This window comes from Canis lupus, chromosome 18 (genome assembly GCF_011100685.1).
Source record: "Canis lupus familiaris isolate Mischka breed German Shepherd chromosome 18, alternate assembly UU_Cfam_GSD_1.0, whole genome shotgun sequence".
NCBI lineage: Eukaryota > Metazoa > Chordata > Mammalia > Carnivora > Canidae > Canis > Canis lupus.
Window position 1 is genome coordinate 18302199 of NC_049239.1, and position 27081 is coordinate 18329279.

The 27081-nt window shown below is 43.0% G+C and overlaps 1 protein-coding gene across 8 annotated transcripts in view; it reads right to left on the reverse strand.

Moving 5' to 3' along the window:
• Window positions 1–27081, reverse strand: part of MAGI2 (membrane associated guanylate kinase, WW and PDZ domain containing 2) — a 1330046-nt gene that overhangs the window by 50259 nt on the left and 1252706 nt on the right. For 4 of the 8 annotated variants that reach the window (XM_038562829.1, XM_038562825.1, XM_038562824.1 and 1 more), the window contains one exon: window positions 24581–24719. In XM_038562829.1, the coding sequence (XP_038418757.1) occupies window positions 24581–24719 (139 nt within the window). Of the gene's footprint in view, window positions 1–15046; window positions 15136–19564; window positions 19751–24580; window positions 24720–27081 lie in introns of those variants that run through there. The other 4 variants (XM_038562826.1, XM_038562831.1, XM_038562830.1 and 1 more) reach the window with 2 other exon arrangements.

The window sequence follows — 27081 nt, forward strand, 5'->3', positions numbered from 1 at the left end:
TCCCTGTTGATGGGATATTAAGTTGGCTATACTGACTAGTCGGAGAATGGCCATTTCTTACAAGGAACTGCAGAATGAGACTGGGTGTTCTGTGTCTGTGCATATCACCTAGTAGGAAAGGAAGAAAGATTGGAGTAGGATGACTTAGATGATCAAGAAACAACAAATTCTCCTGTGAAGGCCATTAAAATAGGGGAGGGAGCAGTGGAATCTTCTTTCTTGGATGTCTATCTGTCTAGCTCAGCTGTCTAGGGAAGCTCTAGTGTGGAACTGCCTGAGGGGAAGAAAATGAATGGGATTAGCTCCTGGTGAGCCTCTCTAATTGCGCCAGCCTGATGCTGTGCGGCAGCATGTTGCCTTTTAGAAGGCTGCCAAGCCTTGTTGGATTCTCTAATGGTGAACTCGTCACTTTCCCTAAACCTACTGTCATCTTCACTCTCCAACTTCTCCAACCCTCTGCCATTGGGTATTGGGGCGCCAGCCTCCCCCGAGGTCCCTTCATAAGGAAGCTGGCAGTCCCCCATGTCCAGGCCTCTGCACTCCTGCCCTGGCCGAGGCCCCTGTTTCAGCTCCTCTACAACATGGCGGTCGGTGGTTGCCATGCTGTCATCACTGCCTCCACCTCCAGCCTTTCTTGTGCCCTCCCCCAGCCCTGTTGTCTCCATTGTGCTGCCCCTGTGGCACAGCCTGGGCCTAAACTGCAGGCTTGACCTCCCTCGCACATGGTACATCCCATGTTTCACTCCAGTGAAAATGCCTTCCCTGCCCTAACCCTCAGGTCCTCACTTTCATTAATTTTGCTATGACAGGATTGCCCCACAGCTTCTTTGCCTTCCCAAAGCCTGCCCGTTGTTCAAGACTCTGTTCAAATGTCAGCACATTTTTGAAGTCTTCTTTGATAAGCTTGTAAGAGATGCACTTTGTGCATCTTTTCTGAGCACATGTTGGCTGATATTTACTTATGGGGATATTGGTATGGGCCTTGCCTACTGGATAACTGTTTATTCATCTTTCTGTTCCTTGAAGTGCTAAGGTAATGGCTTGCATCAAAAATTTGTTGACTCAAAAAAATGAATCAACTCAAACAAACAAACAAAACAAACCTCACCCCCCTAACAACAAAAAACCCTTGCCCAGTTGATACTAACTGGAATGGGTAACCAAGTAGATATTCTGATGTCCTTTCTGGTGTGAATCCTATACACAGGGCATATTAAATTGGAGGACAGCTTTGCTATTTATACTTTGAAAGACTGCATTTCAGGAAGAAGCCTGGGTAGAGAAAATAGTGATCTCTAGAAGTTGCCTAAAAGTCCTTTTATATATAATTTGTATTTTGATATATGCATATATCTGTAGAAGGTTATAAAGCTGAAACGTGTCAGCTATAGTCACTCTCTCATTTTCTTTCCCCTTGGTCTACAGTTTCATTAAAAATATTTTTTTTCTGAATTACTAAAATAGCATTTTAATTAGAGACACTTTGGAAAAGAGTATTATCTGAGTAGTAATTCTCATTTTTTCAGAAAAAAAAAAAACTACTAAAAACTTGGATTTACCTCTGTGGTTTTTTTTTTTTCTTTTTTCTTTTCTTTCCATAACATTTCTCCTCTCTACCTTCATATTTTTTTTATTTTTTTATTTTTTATTTTTTTTCTACCTTCATATTTATATAAACTGGATTTTCATTCCATGCTATTTTGGGATCGGAGGAGTGGCTTGTCCCAGGGCCTCCATTCACCCCAGGATGGGTCTCAAACATAAATAGTTCTGTTGATTTCTGTTCTTAGTTTTAAGGCATTCTGAAGAATTTCCAGTGATGATAAGGAAGGCTGGGACATTTTACAAAATGACTCCAAAATTAAACTTTAATTTATTCTATCCTCTCCCCATCAAACTCATGATGTATTGCCTTTTCAAAAGGACAAGACAGGATAAGAAGGAGACACCATGAAATGAAAGAGGAGATGCAGCCTCATAATTAACCACATCACCAGTCTGATCAGTGAAGTGCTTCTCCCTGGAAATGGTCATTGCAAACAGCAAACAAGTGTGAAGATGAAGAATGAGAGGCGCTTAAGTTCATTTTTGGCTTGGGGCATGTAGGGCTAAGGCCCCTGGCTGAAGTTTTTTCCTTCTAGAAATTTCACCCAGTGCTTGCACCTTAGCCAACGTCAGTTTGGTTGCTCAGCCATTCCCGCTTAATGGAAATATTCTCTTGAGCTGTTCTTCCACCATAAATCACGGCTGGGGGCTCTGTACTTGCTCCTGTAATCTGCCTTGGCCCATAACAAATGGTTGGAGACAGAATTACAGTTCCATGATGTTTTAGAGGCTTGCAGTAAAGCACCTCCCAGCCTTTAACACCTCCTCTCCATCCCCATTGTGGATGTCGGTGGTGGTGGTGGTGGGGATCTATTTGAACTTGATAAACAAAGCCCATCCATTCCAAGGATACACTTTGCCAGACTCTGTCAGATGACATCCTCTAACAATATACCTGGTGGAGCAAAACCACCAACGCAATGCTTCTTTTAAAACATTGCAGGGATGTCTCACTGTTTTCTTATTTCGTTCAGAAGAAGAAAATGAGAACTCAATGCATTTCAGGTCTCATTGACCATCGATGTACTTCCGAATTTATATCTGTAATTTCCCACACATTTGTGCTCTTGGCAATGAGATGCTCACTCTAAGATCTTATGGTCTTCTGGCCTATGAAATATGCTACTATTCCTCTTTTCAAATGCCATTTTTACATTGAGACTGATAATGAAGGCTGTATGATAGGTACATAAGAGGTCAATAATCTTTCACAATAGAGAAAGTTCCTTATATTGCCAGGTATAAGTTGTCTAGATTTTTCCATTTTTCCCATCTTAAGAAGTTTCCTCAACTTTCTCTTTGCTGGCTATTACGTATGTAGTTAGGTGCTACAGTGTGTTTGTATAACACATTTTCATACTCAGTTTTGTCCTTGAGTAATTTTTACCCTTGGCTAGAAACTGGTCTAAACCTTCTGGATCTCGTATTTAAATTGCCTGATGGTTTTAGATCAATGTTATTGACAGTATTCTGATTCATTTAGTCTCTTTTTTCCACATAAGAGGCATCCAGTCATTCTTGCTAAAACCTTGAGGATGGCTATTCAAAGTGAAGGTTGAACATAAAGGAGTATTCTCAGCTCACTCAGGATGGTCACATAGGACAAGACAACTCTTGCTAGAGTGCCAAGGCTGTCTGCTTTGGGCAGCAACTGAATGACACAGGAGGATTTTCCATAGGCTGCTGCTCTTCAGCTGGGAAGTACTTTGAGATGAGTGCAGAGAAGGCAAGGGAATGGAAACGTTTGTTTCTACAACAGGCTTGTAGGTTAGTCAGAAATTCCTTTTGTGTCTTAGATTTCTGAGCTACAAGGTGAAGATGATTCTCCCATGTTATGGGAGATCTGTCTTTACCAGATTCTCAGAGGCCTGCCAGCTGAAAACATCACCTCATAAGAATTTTCTCCATGAAGTAGCACATATGTGAAGGTAAGGCTTCATTACCTTCCTAGGACGGATGACAACTAGTTAACATGGGCTCTACCGGTTTCCTCACATACTACCAACTCAGCATGTTGCTCAAATGGAAACATGGTTTACTCAAGTTAACAGAAAGGAGCTTCAAAATCCTCCTTTGTCGGCTGATACCTCTGAAGCCACAAGCCAGTGGCCTCCTGGCGATGGTTGACCCCCACCGGAACACCAGTGTGCCGTGGGCCTGTGGTAGGTCAGTGTTTAGCGTGCCGTAGGTCAGTTCTGCTGTGGGCAAATGAAGCCTGACTGACATCCATTGTTGAAGTGTCTGAAAAGGTCTTATTGCCCAGAACACTTTGGAAGAAAGCCATGGTAAGTAATATCAGGGGTGTCATGGGCTTGGGCCTCGTCTTGACTAATTGTTCTTCTCTAGAGAAATAGAGTGCACAGATGCAGGGAACTTCTGAGTTATCTGAGAAGGCCTACGATTTTTTAAGCTGTCAAGAAACCGTCATGAGATTGCACATAGCCCTCTGCTTCTTCGAGAAATATTGTTAGTGCTGTTTAAAAACAAACTAAACAAAATGGAAGTGACAATAAAAGTGAAACACGCTGTCCATCCTAATAAATAGTATGCAATTGTGTTTGCAGCTGGAGGGATGGTCAGCCATTTCCCTATGTCACAAATGAGGTGGGGGAGCCCCAGAGAGCTGAGGCCAGGGCCTGAGGCATTTTGCTAGGAGTGAGGGGCAGCCTGGCCTTCCACCCACCGCAGTGCTGACTCTCAATCCCGGACACTTTTTATCAGATCACAGGGCCTCTGCTAGGGCTCACAATGCTTGGCTATGGGAAAAGATATTTTAATAACAAATTTACTTCCTCACTCAAGGGTAGGTCCCAAAGCTGACTCCCCTGATGTTGTCCATGTTCCCATGAGGATGCAGATACTCTCTGACCCACTGGTTTTGCTTTTCAGAGGTTTCCCTAAGGAAATAATCAAAGATAGAGGAGCAGTATAGCTACGAGGGTATTTTTTGTAGTGTTTATCACAACAGTGGGAGAAGTACATGAAGAAGAGAAGTCTAAATAGGGGATTCGTTAAATGATAAATCTAGATAACAACGTACAAGGGAGTCATGGAAAATGATGTAAGAAGGATATTCAATTTCCCTACTAGTCTCAAAATACTGTCAAATGAAAAGAAAAAAAAAACCAGGTTTCAAAATATAATGGTTACATTTTCAAAAGAGAGAAAGAGTTCTCTTCCTTCTTGACTATTTCTGTATTTGAGATACGCTATCATATGTATTAATTCGTGAAACTCAGTAAAAGTTATCTCAAGAAAGAGTTCCCGGTAGGGCATCATTTGAGAACTGACGTAGCCACAGATTGACAGCAGGAACATTGTCAAAACGGAGTTGTAAGGTACAGCCTTTCTTAATTCCTCTTCTAGGAACTCATTCCAGAACTTTAGCCTTTCAGACAGCTCACTTGAGCAGTTGATGAGGAGACTCTTACTACAGAACATGTCCCAGGCTTGTGGCATCCTCTGAGCAGGTGATGGCGGGGGGTGGGGGGTTCCCTTCTCTGCCCTTCCCTCCCCTTTCCTTGTCCTTGCCTTCAAAGGGGGTGGGGACCCATGGGACTGACAGGTCATGAACCTGCCAGGGGACTATGTATCTATTTGGAGATCCAAGAGTGAGGCTAAGGCCCCTAAATGCTTTCTCTCAGGTGGAATCCACTAACCAGGAATTTGGGAAAATAGAGTCAACCCTTCCTGTATTTTCTCCTCTCAGGTCTCTAGCAGGACCTGAAGTCTGAGGCTGTTCTCCCTCACTCTCTAAGCTCCCTCTCCACACTGCATGTTCCTTCCTTGTTTCAAAGTGGCAGCATCCACATTCTGGGGTGAGTGGATTGTGGAAAGATCAGACGGAGAAGAAAGATGAAAAGGCTAAGTCAGAAAAAAATTTCAGCTGAAAATTGTTTACTCTTTGCGGAGAAATAGAGGTGGAAATAATTGACTGGATTTTGTTGCCTTCTGTTCAGTAGTCTAAACTGAACTTTGAGCTTGCTGTGAGGTATTAAAGGCTTAGTTCTAGCTTTGTGATTTTCAAGCACGCTCCTACTCCCACGAGATCGACCTCAGAATCGCCTGGATCCAGTACTACTCTCTTTTATGAACTGTATTTATGTTGCACCCTCTTTGGAATGGAGGAAACCAGGTCTACCGGGTCAACGTGGTGGCTCATTCTTAGAACGCAGTCATGTCACCCAGCACATACATAGACTTAAATGGAGCGGTGTAGTCTAAATCTAGGCAAAAGGTGCTGTGGTTAGTTAAAACAACTTAATTTCATCCTGGAAGGCTGAAGACTGGAAGGTCAGGGATTCTTTCCTTAAGAAGACTCCCCCCAGGGAACCCTGGGTGGCGCAGCGGTTTAGCGCCTGCCTTTGGCCCAGGACGCGATCCTGGAGGCCCGGGATCGAATCCCACGTCGGGCTCCCGGTGCATGGAGCCTGCTTCTCCCTCTGCCTCTCTCTCTCTATGTGACTATCATAAAAAAAAAAAAAAAAAGAAGACTCCCCCCAGCGTGCCCCCTCTCAGCCTAGTCTACTGCGCTCCTCTTCATCTGAGGGTATCTACTGTGTTTTAGGAGCTGTGATTATTTTTATGTTCCTTTAGTCATAGGAGTACTTGTTTTTCTCTCTTGCCTAATACACCATAGTCTTTTGGAGGGCAGGTGGACACTGCTATTTCCTTTCTATTCATTCATTCATTCATTCATTCATTCATTCACTCATCCGTTCATACAATGCAGTGCAAGGAACCATCAGATGCCAAGCATTGGACACCCGAGCTAGTAGACATGGCTTCTGTCCTCAGCCACCAGTTAGTTCTCTCAGGGAGCTAGTATGGAGCTCTGGGCTTGAGGAGTGACCCAGTAGCTAAAGAACTAGGAGATAAGGCAGAGAAATTCAACACATTTTTTTTCACAGGAAGGCACAAAGATTATTATGATCTTCATGTCACATTTTGTGATGCTAAATAACCTGGTGGTGCGTTTCCATTTACATCACCTGTCACTGTGTGGGGAGCACCACCTCTTGCCACCTGAGGCTCCCGATGATGACAAAGGGAACACTTTTCTCTTCTCTGTGAACTTCTTGGGGGAGGGAAACAGGATTGTCTTCTACCAGCGTTTGTCTGTTTCCCCAGCTCCTACCTAGCTCAGCTGGCAGGACAATGGACATACCTCCTCCCCACTGAACCTGACCTACTGTCTCAAAGAAGCCTTTGTGAAAGGTGGTAAACAAAGGAATATAAATAAGTGAACCATTGAAACAACACCAGACTCAGGAACTTCCTTTTCTACATATGCAGTCCTACTTCCGCACTCCCTGGCGGGACTCCAAAGCCAATTCCTCACTTCAAAATCAACCAAACAAAGGCAAGAACCTAAGAAGCAACTTTAGACAAGCAAGCAAAACCCTGGTAAGAGACAAGGGTGCTAATGCCAAGCTTGTGGTGATGAGGCCTTTCTCCTACTGATTGCTCCTTTAAGAAGCTCATCACCCTTCATCTAGTTGCCCTAAGCGCTGCCCAACATCAGTGCAAATTACAAAATAAAGCTCAGAAGCTGGGACGTCCTCTGTGCTTTGAACTCCAAAGCTTTAGAGCTGCAGGTTCTCCTAAAAGCCCCTTGTGGCATTTTCTTCTTTTTTGGCGGGAAGGGTGTAAAAAAACCATAAAATTTACTATATTAACCATTTTAAGTATACAGTACAGTAGTGTTAACTATATGCATGTTGTGCAATAGATCTCTGCAACTTTTTCATCTTACAAAACCGAAACCCTATGGCCACTGAACAAACTCCCTTTCCCCCTTGCTCCCAACTCCCGGAAACAACCATTCTATTTTCTGTTCTAAGACTTGACTACTTAGCTACCTCACAGAAGTGGAATCATGAGGTACTTGTCTTTTTGTGATTGGCTTATTCCACTTAGCACAATGTCTTGAAGGTTAATTCATGTTGTAGCATGCAACAGAAAGTCTTCCTTTTTAAAGATCAAATAATATTCCATCATGTGTATATACCACTTTTCTTTACCCATGATGGACATTTGGGTTGCTTCCACCTCTTGGCTATTGTGAAGAGTGCTGCAAAGAATAAGGATGTGCAAATACCTCTTTGAGATCCCATCTTTAATTCTTTTGGATACACACCTGGGAGTGAGATTGCTGGTAGCTCTATTTTTTATTTTGTCAAGGAATCTCCATACCATTGTCCATAGTAGTGGTATCATTATACATTCCCACCAACAGAATGAGGGTTCTCATTTTTCCACTTTCTTGCCAACACTTGTTCTTTCCTTTTCTTCTTCTTCTTTTTTTAATCATGGCCATCAGACAGGTGTGAGATGAGATCTCATTGCAGTTTTGAGTTGCGTTGCCCTGATGGTGACTGATGCTGAGCATCTTATCATATGCTTGTGGGCCATTTGTACATCTTTGTTGCCCAACCATAGTACCCAGGGCTTTTTAGCTAGAGCTTGTCGGTGCCCTATAGCCTTGGGTGTAGAAAGACTGGGACTCAGTTTTACTGTATTTGACAAACTGAAAGGCAGCCAACAATCCCTCACAAGCTGAGTAAGCAGTGAGATGTTTTGTGGGTGGGCATTGCCTAATATTTCACTTTCAAAACAAGCTACTGTATTGATTGCTGTATGCCCAGGGATAATAAGCTCTTGATGGAAATAATGGGAAAGGCCAACTGAACAGATGTATTTCACTTGGAAAAGATAATTTTTCTTCCTTCTGGCATTTTATATGAAAAAAAGAGAGAGATCTTGAATATAGAAAGAGACATTAAGAATTCCTGCTACTTGCTTTCTCTGTGTTAGTGAATATTCATAATGAATGACAAAATGACCCAATTCATTTTTTGAAGGCGCTATGTTAACAAGAGACAATCTTTCTCCAGAAAAATCCAATGTATGAAAGCAACTCCAAGTAGTCATATAAAAGACGACCATGTCCATACATTAAAGTTGGGATTATAAGGGACAGTGGCCACCGTGTCACAGCTCACCTGTCACAGGGTAGCAGGGAGGTGACTCAGAGCTTGGAGCAGGCAATGAGGGAAATTCTGGATTCCTATTCTCCTTTCCTGGCCTTCCTCTCACCCCCAGTTTTCTGTGCTCTTCCCTGAGGACCCCAACTGCCCTTTGGGTTTTACCTGCTGGAGATGCACTACTCTACATGTTATGAATCACTATCTGCATCTCTTAAAATCCCATATGCCGGAATCTTGTCTCACATTTAGATCTTTCATCCATTTTGAGTTTATCTTTGTGTATGGTGCAAGAGAGTGGTCTAGTTTCATTCTTCTGCATGTGGATGTCCAATTTGCCTTTCCCCCACTAGATAAGTTCACTCACATTACTTTCAATGCTGGTACTTAAAGGCACCATGTAACTGAATCCTATAATTGTACAGAGAAGAAAACTGAGGCCCTGAGAAGTTAAGTAATTCTTGAAAGGTCACCTGTCTTGTTAATGGCATCATTTCTGAATTTTCCTATTTCTTTTTCCTGACAGTGGCTCTGCCATCTTCTCCAGTGCTTAGTATCTTATCTTGGGGATGATTTTTCGGTCCTCCCTAATTCTTATTCCCTTTACACCATCAGTTACCAAGTCTTAATGACTCTTCTTTCAAGATTCTTGATATTGTCAACTCTCCTGTATTTCATTTCGATTGTTTTCAGCACCTCATTAACCCATCCCTGCGTTTCTAGGTTACTGGGATGGCCTCTTCATTTGATTTACCTCCTTAACTGATTCATCAGTGATGCACAACCCTGCTAGTCATTGCATTGACCTGAGGCATATTAAAAAAGAATCACAGCATACCTGAGCCTACTCTCCCACCCATGGCAATCACTACTCCCTCCCAATGGTTTAATTGGTTTGGGGAGAAGCCTCTACGGGTAATTTTTAAATATAAGTTTCCCAGGTATTTCTAATGGGTAGCTAAGATGGAAAACTCTTTGAAAACAAAATGAAACAAACTCTTTCCAAAAACGTTCTCTGTAATCCCTGAAATACTTCTTTGACCACATCAGTGTGCCACTCAAGAATCTTCTGTGCCTCCTCATTGCCATTGGTTTTTAGGTATTGGCCTCTTCCAGGCATTCAGACTTCTTGCCCTTCTATCCCTTCTGCTTTTCAGAAGGGATCCTGCCTGTAGTTGAGTCGTTTGCTTCTTAGTATCAAAATCAGCTCCCATAGTCTCCTATTTCTATTTTAGGTTGTAGCACCCTTTGCCTTTCTCTCTGCTCATCCCAAACCCTCTGGTTTCTCAAGGGTTATCTTAAGACTGGCTTCCTTCAAGGAGCCCTGTCTGACTATTCTGGTCATTATCTTCCTTTCTTGTCTCAAATTCCCTTATCATTTGGGTTTGTACTGTCTTGTACTTGTTCCAAGTCAGTATTTGCAGTTCTTTAATGAGGTGGAGAGCTCTTGGAGGGGAGGAAGAGACAATGCCACATTTATTTTCTGTAGCCCCCACAGCATCAAAGAATGTCTGGCACATATCATAAAATAGGTCATTTCGCTTGAACTTGATATAGACCCAGGAGGCTAGACAAAGAGCTTGGAGAGTTTTTCAGAGTGGTCTCTTTTTCACAGCAGGAAGGTAGGCACATAATCCCACGCAGATAGATCTAACATTAGCTTTTGTTTCACAGTCCCCTGAAGTCTCTAGAAGACTATATTATACATGGCACTTCCATAGCAAAGAAGCAACTCCAGCATGTTAAACTATAATTCGTAATGGCAACATAGGTCAGAACTACAGTTTAAGAGAAAATACCTTATAGAAATAATAAAACCTAGATTAACCAGAAACGATTGCCTGGCACATTGAATAAGCCCAGTTTTCCTCCACTCTGCTCCTAACAGAAAGAGATACAGTATAAGTCAAGCAGACTGGCAGGAATTTATAAAAACCACCACCACCACCACCACCACCACCACCAGACCCTACTTCTGGTTTAGGTTGAGACAATCAGTGGAAACCTGGGATATCATCCTATGCCTTCTGCAGCTATCTACAAAAGCTTACATTGAAATTTGCTGTCAGAGTAATAACTCTGATCCTGCAAACCTTTAGTCATTCATTCACCTACTCGTTCACTCTGTAAAGCATCATATTAATAACCTGGTTGATGACCAGTATTTGAATTCTATAAAGAGGAGGAAGGATGTGGATATTGATAACTCTGTCATAAAACAGAGTAAGAGGGGACAGAAAGATATAAAGGGCTATGGGATTTCAGAAGAGTGGGAGGTTACTTCTGATTAGTGGGCTTGGGGAAGGATTCATGGAGGCGGCAGCCTTTGACCTGGTTCTTAAAGGAGGACATGATTTGGGGAAAGGGTTTCTCGAGCCAAGGGATCAGCATGTGTCCAACCACAAAGGTGGGAATATAGGGCAATGGCAGTGTTGCAGTGTAGCTGGAGCACAGATATGAAGTAGGAGATTGTGAGAGAGAAGAGATGAGACTGATTTGGGTGGGGCCAAACAGGGATGGCTCTGGGGACTACTTTAAGGTTGTGTGTGTGTGTGTGTGTGTGTGTGTGTATAAAAAGTGAGTGGGACAGTCCTTAGGGACATCAATTGCTCTGGCATCAATGACCTGGGAAGATTGGCCATAGCAGTACAGAAAACAGATAGAAGGTTATTTAATCTTGGGGAGTGGACCTGAACTGGAGTAGAATGACAATAGGAATGGAAGAGAGAGCCATTGTGAGAAATGAGGGACATAAAATCACTCCCACTTGGGAACTAGAGATCTATCTATCTATCTATCTATCTATCTATCTATCTATCTATCTATCATCTATCTATTTATCTATCATCTATCTATCTATCTATCTATCTATCTATCTATCTATCTATCACCTATCTATCTAATCTATCATCTATCTATCTAGGGAAGGGGGTTGGGTTTGAGCTGGGTGATGAGGAGGATTGATAGTCCCTTAATAAGTGATTCAAAAGGAGGAGTATTATCAGGAGGGAAGTTCATAAGTATAATTTTGAATATACAAATGCAAAGCATCTGGCTAGAAATGTCTAGCAGGCAGTGGTAAGTTTCAGGGTGGAGTTGTGGAATGAAGCCAGACATAGCAAAAGGGAAGTGAGTCATCTGCACAGTAGTGACAGGTGGAATCATGGAGGTGAGTGAGATCCTGAGTGAAAAGTTGGGGAGCGGTGTTACTGGATGGAAAGAGAGCCAAAGGACACTCTGGAGGGGCAATCAGAGCAGTAAGAGAAAGATCCAGGCAACATACTGATCACTAGTGTTAACTATGATAGAGGATGAAGGATTGAATCGGTCATTGGACTCTGTTACCATGGTGACAGAGGGGCTACTTTGAGTGGAGTCTTGATGATGGAATCCAGATTTCAAAGGGTAAATGTGTTCTCAGCAAGGGAAATTAAGCAGAGCATGCTTGTTTTCAAAATACTTTGTGCATCAATCCAGGGATATAACACAATGCATTTGAGAATGAGGTTAATGAGTGATATTAAAGAGCATTTTTTTGTGTGTGTGAACCAAAAACACCACGTTTTCCTTAAACATTCTCTACACACAGAGTTCCCTTAGGGGAGAACCGGTGTCATTCATCCTTGTACCCTGCCTTTCCCTGCCCTCTGAAAAAACAAACCAGAAAAACCAGGCTGAACCCCGGGACTGAATCTAAGTAGGAGCTGTAGTTTTTGCTATCTCACTTCTTCCCACCCCTTTCCTCACCCTGCCCCCAGTTCATCCTGGGGCAGAGCAACCACTTTTTCATCAAGAAAATGGGTCACTCTCCCTGTCGCCTCCCCAAAACCCTCTCTCCGGCTCCCATCATTCTTCTCTTCGGTTATTTTCCTACTTCTCAGATTGTCCTTTCTTATCTCCTTCACCGACTTCTCTTACTTGCCACATGGATGTGACCATGTCTCAAGGACTCTCCTCTCTGTCCATAGAGGGTCTCTGTGAGAGCCTGTCCCTCGCTGTCCTTGCAGGGACTCCCCAAATGCTCTGGCTCCTGCCCTGAGTGCCTTATCCAACTGCCCTGTTAGTAAGAGTCCTTTGGGCATTTGGAATTCAACAAGTCCAAAACTAACCACATTATCTTTGTTTTTCTAAACTTCTTCCTTCACCTGTAGGTGTCATCTTCTAACAAGCACTGGGCCACAAACCTCCTCCAGGATCTCTTCCTTCATACTCATTATTCACCAGTTTGGTGACTTCTGTCAATGGAATGGTTAGAATATCTCCAGAATCTATTCCCAATGTGCTATTTCCACCATCGCTCCCCCAAGTCTGGTCCTCTCATCATTTGCCTCAACGTTTTTAATAACATTTTAACTGCCCCCAGTTTCTTCTAAAATCCACATAAACAGAATTGAAGAAAATTTCCAAATGTGGATATTTTCACCATTCACTCAAACAATTTTTAAGTGACATCTTGGTTCTATAAAATCCAAATTCTTTTGCTTGGCGTACAAGGCCCTTTCTTACTGAGTTCACCTTCATGTTCTTTCCTTTGGTGCCTTTCCTGTCCCAGTGTATGTGATGGCCATTCTGAATACACGCCCTGGCTGTGCTCCAACTGTTTCCTCTGCCCAGAATGGCCTTACCTCCTGCCCACACTGGTGAAATCATACTTGTCCCTCAAGGCCCAGCTAGCATGTCACCTCTTGTCTAGTATAGAATCTTCTACAACTCTGCTGAGCAGATTTAGGATATCATCTCCCTTGGGTTCTTATCGCTCCTCTGCCAATACTTGGCATATTTGCCCCATTGCCTGGTTTTCTCCCTGTCATTCCTACTTGCTTATGAATGCACATGGGCAGAGACTCTCCTATTAACCTTTATTCTCCAGCATTGCAGAAGGTGTCTGATAGATGTTGGTGGGACTGGATGGAAACCACAAAGGGCCCTCTTGTGACTCTGGTGAACTGGTTGACTCAGTTCCATGGATTATAGATGAGTTAAAGTAAATTCAATGGCAAGCATATACCTTTCTTTTGTCAGGAACACAAATCTATACCTCTGTAAGCCATGGTCAATGGACTGGATTTCCCTGATAATTATTCCATGGCTTTATGCCTTTTCCAGTAAATTGGAGTTTTCTCCTTTTTGCTCTGATTCAGGCTTCCCCCTGATCAATAACATCCTTGAGTACAAACACTTCAGAGAGATGATACGTTTAAGACTTGTTTTTTTTTTTTTTGACATCCTCAAGGAACAATTGCAATTTGTGTGTGTGTGTGTGTGTGTGTGTGTGTGATACTTATATCAGTATAAAAGTATTTAGTAAGGAGTTAACAGTAGGCCAATCAAACAATTCGCTTAGTGAATAATATTATCCTTCATGTTGAATTTAAACCAATCTTGATGGCGATCAGCAGGCTCATAATAGTTGGAAAAATATGTTTCAGGAAAGATTCAGAGAGATGGGTAGAGTGATGCTTAGCCATGGCTGTGACAGTATGAATGGGGTCACATCAAACCTGAATTGAGAAACATATCAATGTGACTCATGCTTCTATGCCTACCCATGGGGACTGAGCATGGCTATCAGTTTCTGCTGAAAAGTCAAACTGACATTTTAAAATCCCAGTTCTACCTATTAAATTGTGGATCCTGCAGTGGATTTGATAGTGGGAACGGGGGCCACTCTAGGGATGTGTTTGAGGGGTGAAAAGTTGCTTGAACCATATTTGCAAGGCTATCATCTATATTCTGCTTTATTTATGTATAGGATTATTATTTTTTTCCCTGTAAGACTTTTTTCCAAGTGCTAGGCTAAAATACAGCCAATGCTTGAGAGTATTCTTTTTCAAATGGCAGGAAATATTGTTCAGATTGAAGTTATGCCTCTTTTTGAAAAAGTCACAGTTGGTGTTTTTTCCCCCTCCTTAAACTTGGTGCATCACTGAGAATGGAGGAAGGAAGGTGAGAAGCTCCAGTGCTTAGTGGAAAGCTGACACAGGGCAGGCAGGGGAAATATCATGATGCCAGGAGGACTTTAGGGATCCTAAGGCTAGAATGTTGGGCGACCGTGGTTGTCTGTCAAGTGCCCAAGGGGTGCCTTGGGTTGGAGCTATCCTAACTCAGGCTGAGAGGAAATCAATTTAACTACTTGTACCGGAGCCCAGGGAAGATTCTTGGAAGTGTGTGGAGCAGAACGTGGCTGGCTGGTGCTGCCTCTGCTGGACCCTCCCTATAGCTCCTTCTTGCTGGGGCTGTTTTGGGCTGGACTCCCAGAAGTGGATGCATCCCAAGTTTTCATGAACCCACAAATCCTATCTTTATCACTTGTAAGGTCTCAGCTAGATATTTTCCAGAGCCCTAGCAGTAATTAGACAAGCTACTATCAAAGAGAAAGCATTATACATCAGTTACAAACAATGCAAAACCAAAGCTCATTAGAGAAAGATAATATTCATGCAGATTTTACAAACCGTGTCTTTAGGGTGGCCCAATAAGTAGAAATATGGGGACCCATGCTTGTCACTTTTCATGCACATGGAGAGACTGGAAGGTACCATTCCTAAAGGAAGGGGAGGAACAGCCTAGGACCAATCATTAGAATTAACAGCACCAGTGACAAAGATATATTATTACGGTTAGAGTCAAGATTGCTTAGTATGTTTAGAGCAGCTGAATACAAATTATCTAGGCAGTAAGAATAAAGACTTTAAGTAGAGCTACCCCTGTCGAGCATGCAGCAAGTGAAATTAGTGAAAGACTGAGCTCCATGTGTATTCCAAAAGTCCATTTTTAATTTTCTCAAAATATTGAGGGCATCCTGAGGTGCTTTTAAGGGAGGCACCGATGTTAAAAAATTTTTTGAAATGGTCGTATCAGAGTTTTTGTAGAATTTTCCCCTAACCATGGGGGATGTTTTAGTGATACCGGTGGTCATTTGAGAATCATTCACAGTAATTATTTCCTTATTTTGAAAAATTACAAAAAAGACACAGTGTGTCCATGTCCTACGTCTCTGTTTTCGCTTAAAATCTCGTACATTCTTTTGGGTTCCCTCACCTCTGACAATTTGCTTATTGGTAGTCAAAGTGCACTGTTGATTTGCTGAGTGTAACTGTTTTCTGGAAAAAAAAATAAAGCAGGAAGAAGAAATGTGGTGCTGCCTTCCTGTCTTGTGTCTGTCTCAGCTCTTGGACTAAGTTCTTTCTCTGCACATGATGGGTCCTAGGAAGGCTGCGAGGCCCGAATCAATCATCTCCGAGAGCCAGGCCCCAGGGGATGCAGCACCACCCACTGCCGACCCCACTCCCTTCCCTGGGCTCCGCACATCTGGAACAACTGATGTGATCAGAACAACCGAACCCGTGCGGCTCAGCCAACTTGGAGCCTGATGCGCTCCTTGCGGGTGTAGACTGCTGAGGTTCCCCACATAAATGCCCGATGCGCCCCCCACGCGGTGTGGTGCCCGGCTTCAGCACCCAGAAGGGAACAGCACCCCGCCCGGATTTCCGACTGTGTCCCCCGCAGTGTGTTTCATGGCACAGTGTGTGTCTCAGGGGAAGGGAATGGGACCCTGAGCACCGACACCTGGAGGTTAAATGGAAAGCAGGACCTCTCCCTGGTCGGAAAACTGAAGCTTAACTATATGACGGCTAGAAATGGAAATTACATTTCAGGACTTATTAATTGAGTTTACCACTTAGCCCTGCCAAGATGCAAGTAATTTTGTGCGAAAAGAATCATGCTGTTTTAGTGTCACACAGAGAAGGCTCGCATCTGGTTTTAAACGTGACCTTTACTGGGCTTGAAAGATACATGTGCAAGGAAACCTCACGGACAAGAGTTCAAATAAAAGGGCCCAGAATGTGGTGGAAATAAATTGCTGGGGAGGCTGGCGTAGAAACTGCAGTGAAAGAGGAAAAACGGAGAGTTGCACACTGGCATATTCGGTGCACCAACATGTGTACGTGCGTACATGTTCAGCCCTAACACCCAGGGCCCGCTGAGGCCAGAGCCCCTGCGTGCTAGCGCGTGCTGAGCAAACCAGACCTTTGTACAGAAGCGTGAAAGCAAGTCATTCTGTAAGCAGATGTCTGAGCCACAGTGGAGTTAACAGCTCTCTAGTCAGAACAAAGTGTGCGTTTGTCATTCTATTAAAAAACCCCAAACCAACCAACCAAACAAAATAATGAACCCAAATAGCACAGTGAGAGATGCGTGTGATTCTCAAAGTTTAGAGATTTTGCTATAACTAGAGCACAGAATTCGAGTGTGGAGTAAGGTGTTACATAATTTCATCTTTCCCGATTGAGGGAATTCGGTTAAAAGGAAATATTAGAAGCCTTTATCAGAACAGGACGTGCAGCAGTCCTATCATTGAGCGAGGCTGTAGGCACATTTCTCTTATAACAAAAAAAAAATCTGCCTCCAGGAACTATCGCTTCCACTAGGATGTTCCACAAAGGGATCTTTTAAAAGAAGAAAGCTTGTGATTTACTAGGAGACTCTACGGTTGCTGGTGATGGCAGTTGGCTGGACCTACCCAAGAATTTGTCTTAAGGAACTGGATTCCGCTTTGAGTTTTGCTGACCTCCTTTACAGGGATCAGAACCTTTTCTGTGTCAGCTCTAGGGGAGACAAGAGAAAATCAGACAGCGACGGGGAAGTAGCTTTGGCTTTTGGCCCAGCTTCCCAACGGGTGCAGCTGACGGGTCTGAAGCTTACCCTGAATCAACACTTGAACCACAGGGTCAGACTGTCTCAGTGAGGAGGGTGGGGGCTTAGCTCAGATGGTCAGAAAAGGCCGGAGATGGAAAGTGGGAGGACAATGGGAGGAAGAGCTAGTCTCTCTTCTTTAAGTGGTGAGGCTTGCGAGTCTCAGAATGGAGAGCAGAGGAGGGGGTGCAGGGGCAGAGACGGGGGTGCAGGGGGTGGGGCAGGCCAGGGGTGGGGGCCAACTAGGAGTGCAAACTCCGGTGGGCCGGCCTGTCCGGCAAAGTGAGGGGAGGGGCGCCCCACAATCTGGGGGCATGGCATTTCTTGAGATGGCACCCTAAAAATAGAGTCCTGGGCCAAATCCACCCAATCGTGTGTGGGTGTGCGCTTACACACGCAACTTTTAAGCCATGCTGCCGGCTTTTCTGGCTCTAACTCTGATCCTTGATTTCCCTCTTCCCCCTCCCACCCCCCCCACCCCCGTGAAAGGCATTCTCTTCAATATGTGACTTCCTTGAAGTCCATTTCACTGCTACAGTGTTCTCCGGGGTTTCCTCTGAGAAAGCTGCTTTCTCCCTAAACATCTGTGGAAACTCCCCACCGTGGGAGAGCCCAGGTTCACACTGGGGGAAGGAAGGGAATGTTCTATCAAAGCTTATACTGGGACTCTCCAGGATGGGTTGCTGGAGACACTGGGATATTTAGGTTTTCCAAGATGCACATGGCCAACAACTTAAGTATTTGGGAATCGAGGGAGGTCACACCTCAAAGGCTACCTTGGTTGTTCTTGGAAGATTCCTCGGTTATTATGTGGTCTACTATGTTTTATAAGAGTCTTAAATGTACGACGAGTGAGGATGTGGGGAAGGGTGTCATTTAATATATCCCTAAAGAGAAAACTGCATGTTGGAAATCAAGTAAGGGAGTCCAAAAAGAAAAAAAAATATATTCGTTATAGTCCATGGTTCCCAATAAAACAATGTGCAGATACGAAATTTCATCCTTATCCTAAAAACACTCAAAATAATAAATGAGGTCTTGAGCAACGGGGAAAGGAACGACAGAGTTGTGTATTCTTTAAGGGAACTTCTACCTCTGACTCCACGAAATGGGACTTATTGGGAGCTTCCCAGAGCATTTCCGAGGCTCACCTACATGCTGCAGAGAGCAGTCTTGAGCCGTTTTAGGCAGGAAGAACTGGGTCCTCTGTATGATGCAGCCGGGTGCCTGACAGCCTGCCCTCTTCCCTGGGTCTGACTCAGTGGAGGTGTACAGGAGTGATTTGTGGAACCTCTCATGGAAAAGGAAGCGACACTCAACCATGAATGTCAGAGGCTGAAATTAAATTTCAGAATTTATTATTGAAGCAAGCTGCCTTTTGCCCTATTAAAAATGCAGGTGAATTAGTGCAAAGGCTATGGAACCAGTTAAAGCTCCCCAAAAACACGGTCTGAGGAAGAAACGAAGGCACTGGAGACTCCCTCCTTGTCTTTTATCGTGGGGGCATAGCAGCACCCATGAACGCCCCAGGGTGTGAGGTGCCAGTGCTCCAGGCTCCCTGGGGCTGACAGCCACAGGAGGGGAACAGTGATGATTAGCAAATTTGCCAGATGAAGTTTTGGTTTACCAGCTTCGAAGAACTCAGACAGGGGCTGAGCCGAAATTTACCTATACTCAGCGAGTCCTTTCTCCAGAAAGTGTACAAAGCATTGGTGTAAATACTACAAAGGAAATGCTGAACAAACCAAAGAAGCCAAATGCTTTTCAAGGATCCTTAATACTCCAGAAGCACTTATTAAATTCTACAAATCAGTAATAAAACCAGCTTCAGGTTTTTCATGAGAGCAGATCCTGGAAGTCTGACAGCATCAGTGGTCACCTGTGTCCTCCCTCGGGGCCAGGGCGAGCTAGATCTTGCATTCAGTGCCTGCAAGGCGCCTTGCACAAACGGTAGGTGCTCAGAAAACCCTGACTGGGGTAAGGGAATCGTAATGACATTAATTAATGATAGCAATGACAAGATTTGTCTCACGTGGAATGTTGAATAGGGGTATACTGTCTATAGTTTAACTTTTGTGATCAGAGGGAAGAAAGCCCTCCCTGAGCTAACTATAAACAAGATTATAAGAGTATGCTTGAAATGTTTACTTGCCAATGTATATTCTTCTTTAAGCTTTTATTTTAATCACCCAATGCTCATCACAAGTGCGCTCCATAATCCCCATCACCTATTTCCCCCGCACCCCTACCCCCCACCACCTCCCCTCTAGGTGACCATCACTTTTTTCCTCTGTAGTCAAGACTCTATTTCTTGGTTTGTCTGTCGCTTTTGCCTGTTTGTGTCTTAAATTCCACATATGAGTGAAATCATATGGTATTTGTCTTTCTTGGACTGACTTATCTCAATTAACATCATACTCTTCAGCTCCATACGCGGCGTTGCAAATGGTCAATGTATGTTCCTGAAGAAGAATAAAAAAATAAACGTCGCCTATTGCCTATTGCCCTATAAGTAGAGACCAGTGCTGCTCAATCTGGTGCTCTGATATGATCCTTTACGTCATGGGTATTCCTGATAAAGACAGTCTTTAACTAAACAACTATTTGGCCCATTCGTTTCCTTAGCTACACGGCCTGACTCATATCTTTTCTCTACTTACTTAATGCAGTTTTATTATATTTATAAAATGAAAACAATTCTATTTACCAAAGACCCGTAGTCAAGTCAAAACCCATTAAAGACACAGCTAGGGACGCCTGGGTGGCTCAGCGGTTGATCCCAGTTTGGGGATCAAGTCCCACATTGGGCTCCCTGTGAGAAGCCTGCCTCTCTCTGTCTCTCTCATGAATGAATAAATAAAATCTTAAAAAAAAAAAAGACACAGCTAACTTTGAAAATGGAAAGGTAGGCAGAAATCGGACTCACAGATTAACTCTTTCTTTCCTTTTGTGTGGGCATCTGGTGTTCATTGTTGCGGGGCCGCATATCCTAGGAGAACTCCACTTCATCCTTGTAACCCTGCATGGCCTCCTGAGACTACTGAGTCTCCATTTGCAACTGGACTCCCTTCACCACTAAAGACCTGTTCTGTTGCCTTAGGAGGGAAGAAGCAGGCTGGGCCACTAAGACTAGAAGACATATTTCTGTTTTGCTTTATTTTGATCATATTTGAACAGCAAATATTACCAGGGGGAAAGGCCCAAGTTGGTCTGAACCATTTGATTTTGGTTTCATCCAGTGGCACCTCTGTTCACCCTGGCCCTGGCTCTGTGGTTCCCGTGCATTCCTTGAATGCTAATGAAGGACACCAGCATTTGAGGGCAGGGAGCTAATTTGTGTAATATATTCCTGGGCAGCTCTAGAACCACGCGCATGCTTTCTTCTTTCTTAACTTCTTAAGATCTAATTCAAACGTCAACAGCCAGTGTTAAGGAGGGCGCTATTTTTGATGCATCATCTTTGGATGCTTTTCTCAGTATGGTGGAGTGAAATTTCCTTATTCCTGCCAGTTGTTGAGATGCAAGTCAGGGGAGGGGGAGTGCTCGCTTCCCGCGGAGTTTATAATCAACAAATTCTTATCCTGAGGACTGGAGTAGAGTTGAAGTATCCATCTCCTTCAAGGACTTAGCTATAAAAGCAACTTCTTCAAAGCCCTTATCACTTGCTGACTCCCCCTGCAGCTGCTAGGCAGCCTGTGTGCCGCCCCTACTTACGTGGCTGCATTTGCTGATTGACGCCTCTGACTTGGCTGGGGTGTCGTCTGCCGATTAGTCTTGCGGTAACTATGGATGGCATATTTGCAGCATATTTATTCCTTTCCTCAGCTCACTTGGATTCACACTGATTTTGTTTAGTCAACAATCTGACGGATTACCCTGGGTATTTTTTCCCTCTCAATTGTACCTGTGCTTATCTCTCTGTCACAGATCACCTTAGGAACTCAGAGCAAGAGTTTTGTATTTCTCTTGACTGAGATCAGCTTTTCGTCGACGTGGCCAAATGTCCAGATAAGGGTCTTGCTTCAGAGCTCTTGTGAATTCTGAATTCTGCAGGTGGCAGAGGGAGGGCTGGTGGGTATCACTTACAACCCTGCTACAGGCTGGTGGCTGGCAATCTCCTACTCTTCAAAGCTCACTCTCCCAGGCTAGGTTGGATCTACACAGCTCCCTAGCAGGTTACGTCTCCCATAGATTCTGATCAAACCCCCTTAATCATCTTTTAAGGATGGATTTTTGCGATATGTAGGATATTAAAAGGCAAACAAAGGAAAAAGAACACAGGATTAAACTCAGAGTTGACGGAAAATTCAGTGTTCCTGTGAGGAGGGTACATTTGGACAAAGTGGATTATATTCTTGGTTATATCTACTGGTTGCCTCAAGCATTTTCTTTCGCTGTTCTTGCTTCTGTTATTTGGTTTTGTTATCTCACCCCCCCCCTTCCTTGCCAACTTCATTAAAATACACTCTTATCTTGGACAAAAATTCTGCTTCATGGTATTGTCTATTAAACTGATGCTGGAGGAATTATGATGTTTCTTAGCGGTGGATACTCCTTTCATGCTGGAGTGATTTGTAAAACCCATGACTATGGCTGCTTCTTTAGCTTGCTCCTGGCACAGGAAAGAGTTTGCACGGCAGCCTTGAGACTGCTAACTTAGAAAGACCTGCTTGCGAGTTGGGCCGTTGGCTGGTCTCTGGCACTGTGACAGGCAAATTGTCTCCTACACTAATATAGACCCTTCCCTGAGTGGTAAGGGTATGTCATGTACAACTGTGCCCACAACAGTTTATGCTGAGCACCTGCTTTTCTTATAGGAGTCTAGAATTTTGGTATGTGCTAGATAAAGAGTGCCTACATGAGCAGCACCCAGTATAAATCTTGGGTGCTAATCTCTAATGAACTTCCATGGGCAACAGTATCACACATTTATTATTGCTTTTTTGTTGCTGGGGGAAGAGTGCTCTCTGGATGGCCCCTCATGAGACAGAGAGAGAGAATAAGGAAGGCCACACCTGGTTCCTTCAGGCTTTGTCTGTTTTTTCCCCTTACAATTGCACTGTGTATCCTTACTACATCACTCTAATAAATCTTAGCTGGGAGCCCCAGGAGTCTTTCTAGTAGATCTCTGAATATGGGTAGTCTTGAGGACCACATTAGTTACTATGAGATTCTAGTAGACCTCAAAGGTTAAGTCTGATCCCTAACCTTCTTGGTTGCTTATGCAAAACCAGGCATCTTTCAGCTTAGATGTTAATGTTTACTCAGTTTTTGATTATTCTCTTACTTCTCTAAAGGAGATTGCTCTGCTCTATTAAATTGGATATTTTGTGACATAATCTCTAAAGTTAATTTATAGTCAGAATCTATGTCAATCTAACACCAACAGTAGCTGACAAACTCTAAGCATTGGCAAGTATGATTTCATGTCACATTTTAGAAGAAGAGATGTAGAAAAAATTCTGTAATACAGCTGGAGTTAACCATATTGACCCTTGGTCCCTCAAAATTGTGTCCAAAACTCTGTTAATTTTAGAATTCAACCTTAACCAGGTGTTTTGGAGTGATGTTAAGAAGTAATGGGATCATGTTGACATGATCTTGAATTTTTGTCTTGTTCAAAAACATGTTTTTATTTTTTCTTAAAGATGCTTTGAGGCAGCATCATATGTAGGCATGACAGTTTGAGTGATGCTGGGGCTTGGTCAGTAGTACTGTTCTAAGTGCTCACTGTAGACAAGCTGCTGAAAATTCAGACTAAATAGGGATTCTATAACAGAAAAGACAGCTCTGGGTAGCCGTGTTGTTCAGATTAACTTTTTAAAGATTACTTTGTTAGGACATAAGAATAATATTAACTATGGAAATTCCTTAGCTCACATAACAGGTCTTGTCATAGAATGAAGCATACCATTAAACTAAGGTATTTTTTAGAAGTGACAAACTCATAGGACAGCTTGATCTTACCAAATCACTTATTTCTCTGGGGTACAAAAAGTTAGTTCTTTACAAAGGGATTAGCACTGGTGCCATTTTTTTTTTTTTTTTTTTTTTTTTTTTTTTTAGCGCTGGTGCCATTGAACAGAATCAGGCCTGTGCTTATTGCTAATATTAATATTCAAAAATATTTTATTAGTTCCAGGCATTAAGGATGGGAACCTGGGATGAAATCTTTCCTGGGGTTTAGAGCCAGCCCTTCAGAAGCTTTTCAATGCTTTCCTTAATTGAGTACTTGCCAATCTTTTTGGGGTTTCAAGATTCTAAAAACAAAGTTCTTAAGGGCATTTGAATTCAGATATTGCAAATGAACTCAGGACTAATCTGACCTGCCAACTTAAGGAAGTTGCCTAAATGTCAATTTAGGCAAGCTACTCTTAATTAAGATAAGTAGAATTTGAGAGAGAAAGTGCTATTTAGAATTTGTGTGTGTGTGTGTGTGTGAGGGAGATTGGGGGGTAGAGGATGGAGGGATGAAAGTAAGAGTCCATTTATCTCTATCAGCAATTTGAGCTAATTATTCAGGACCACAGTTAGGTCCCATTGCCCTCATGTGGACACATATCACCAGTCTGGCTCTTCGCTGATACCTGTCTTGGTGACGCTCCTTGAGATTAATTACAGCCCAGCTCAGGGGCTGAGGCTTCTCAGGTAATGACCACCCAGCAGTTTCTTATTAAAGCTGTCAGTGGTGCCTTAAATGGGTTCCTGAGAAAAAACACTGTTAAAGACCTCTGAAGGCAAATCTAATGAACGTCTTTGTCTTCCTAAAAAGCACAGAGAAGCCCAACGTCAGAGTGAAGTTTTGGACTATCCCGAAGTGTCAAGAAAATGCAACCACTGCGTGAACTGAAGTTTACATTTTCATCTTCCAACCTGAAGACTGTTGCTTGTCACCTGGCCCTAGTCACACACCCTCCAGGGCAGTGTGATACATGAGCGATTTTAGGCAAAAATTGACAAATTACTGTGGACTCAAATGAGCAGAGGACTATTAGTCAAATTGCAAAAGTTCTAATGTATAAGTGGTGGCTGGATCTCCCTGCACACTCAGAGATGCCCTGAAAAGTCCTCTATTTGCTATTTTAAACATCACTTAACCAAGGGAGCCAAAGAAAGAGCTCACATACAGAAATCTTGTGCTTCAATGTACATATGCGTATATATATCTATTGATAGCTAAATATATATAGGTAGGATTGGAGAACTGATATAGTTTTACAAATAAGCAGAGGCATTTACAGTACACAGAAGAAACAAACAAAAAAAAAGGTGAATGAAAACATGAAACGTACCATACTCCGGGACTTGCCCCGTCCCGCGCTTCAGCAGGAGACGGACCCTTCTTCCTCCTGACTTGATGAGTTCTATTGCTCTGGCGTGGGTCATGTCCCTTGTGCTCTCCCCATTGATCTCAATGATTTGATCTCCTACCTGTTAATTAAGAAAACATTAACTCAGCCAAAGATGGTTCTACTCACACTGCGTTTCCAATAGATTAGAAAAGCATCCTTTAGATTACCAGTTTTCAGAGCACATCTGAACAATTTGGTTACAGCCTCCTGCTTCTTAGAAGCAGCTAATTCCCATCTGCGTCCTGAATCTGACCACCAAACTTGATTTACCTTTATAGAAAGTAAAATGTCAGATCATAAAGTTAGGGTGATATGTTACTTCTTTTTTGTCAGTGTGGCAGAGGCATTAAACTTGAAGCATTTTTCTTTTTAAAATTAGGAAATATGTGTGATACCACAATTCCGAATAAACCTGGTATCTCTGCTTTGAAGCAAGAAGTAAATATTTTAGGGCCCTTTCATTGAGCACAGTGCCAGCATTGGGCTTAGTGCAGCATTTAATTTGGCATGCTGGATGGGATGATTGGTTTTGGGCTTCTCTGAGAATTTTTATCATGCATCATTTAAATTTCCCTGGGTGCTATTGTAATATTGCCTTCTTTGTAAATATGGCTGCTTGATATTCAAGTTTGATGATGAGTTTTCTATCACAGTCCTTTGAATTAAAAATGAGATCTTCCATTCTCCACACATGACTAAGGCCCTTGCTAAATCTTTGCCATGCTCACAGCTGATTGCCATAACTGTTTGGTTAAATACCAATCCCTCTCGAATTGTTAGAAATGCCTGGACTCCATAAGCAATTCCCATTTAGCCTTTGTGAATAGATACCTGGAATAAAAGGGGTTCAACCACAAACACATCATATAACTCCCACAGTACCATTACTGTCAGGAAACTTTGAATTAAAATATGTTTCATTTCAGGGCTAGTCACTTAAGAGAAATTAGCCAGGAAAAGCACAATGAGTTGCTTTGCAAAAATGCTATTTTAGTTGGGTCCCTTAAAGCAGATCTCAGCCTAAACTCTATAATGCAGACAGAATTGCAAATAAACTCTGTAGCGGAGCATTATCAAGATGCTGGGCAAGAACAGGAACAAAAACTGGCGATCGCAATGACAAGATGGCACTACAATAAGACCACTCCCTACCCCTAAAGAGAGAAAGAACAAACACATGTTTGTTGTAGCAGGGGAGTAACAACTCTATCATCTGTCTATCATCTATCTATCTATCTATCTATCTATCTATCTATCTATCTATCTATCTATCCATCATCTATCATCTATCTATGATTTATTTGAGAGAGAGAGAGCAAGCACGCAAGGGAGGGGCAGAGGGAGAGGAGTGGAAGAGTGCCAAGTGGGCTCTGCACTGAGCGAGGAGCCTGACTCAGGGCTTGATCCCTGACCCATGAGATCATGACCTGAGCCAAAGCTAAAAACTGGATGCTCAACTGATTGAGACATCCAGGCGACCCTTTTCTCTTTATTTAAAGAGGATTTTCTATGGATAAGGACTTCAGTGTAATGAAGGTAAAGACTTCCCCTTCCCCTTTGTGTACAGTTGTCTCTGAAAGTATAGTTTTTGGGCAGTGGAAGAAGTTTCCCTCACTGGTATGACTTCCATATTTCACAGAAGAATCATGAACAACAGGATTAATTAATTTGCTTTAGGGGGCAATGTTGCAACATTTTTCTTCAGGTCCCCTTAATTACCTCCTTTCCCATAAAATAGGCACAGCCTCAAGTCGAGCAGCTTATTGGAGGCCACTGTATCCAAGCCAGTGGCAGAGATGGGACCAGTTCTTACCCATGACTGAAACCTCATGGCGCGGTATTAAGTTGTAGAAGTAAAACAAAAGTTCCAGTGAGGTTGTAATAGAGTCTTCATTCTTAGCTCAGCTTCTCTGAGCTTCATACTCACACATCCACGTGAGTACTGCACATCTTCACCTGGATGTCCAATGGACAACTCCAGCTCAACACTAGCAGACTCGGCTTACCATTTTGATTCCAAAGCAGTTTTTCCTCTTAATTTCTAAATCTGGTAAATGATATCACTACTCACTCAAGCCAGAGTAGTGAGGGTCATGCTGGGTTCATTTCTTGAATATCTCTACATCAGTCTCTGGGCCCTCATTTGTATCTCATTGCTAACTGTTGCAATTGAGGCCTTTATCTGGTTTTCCAGTATTCTCCTTTCACCCTCCCATCAATATCTTCTTCTCATTGTCACTAGAGTCATTCTTCTAAGAGGAATCTCCCCAAATGCTTCATGCCTAGTGAAGCATCCAGGGTTTTCCATATGCTACTGTTCTCTTTGCCTTCCCTTTCCCTGTATGCCTGGTGATCTCCTGATTTTCCTCAGTGCCAATCCAAGCATCTTCCTCTCTGGAATTCCTTCCTAGACCTGTCTTCTCAAGAGGATGCTTCCAATC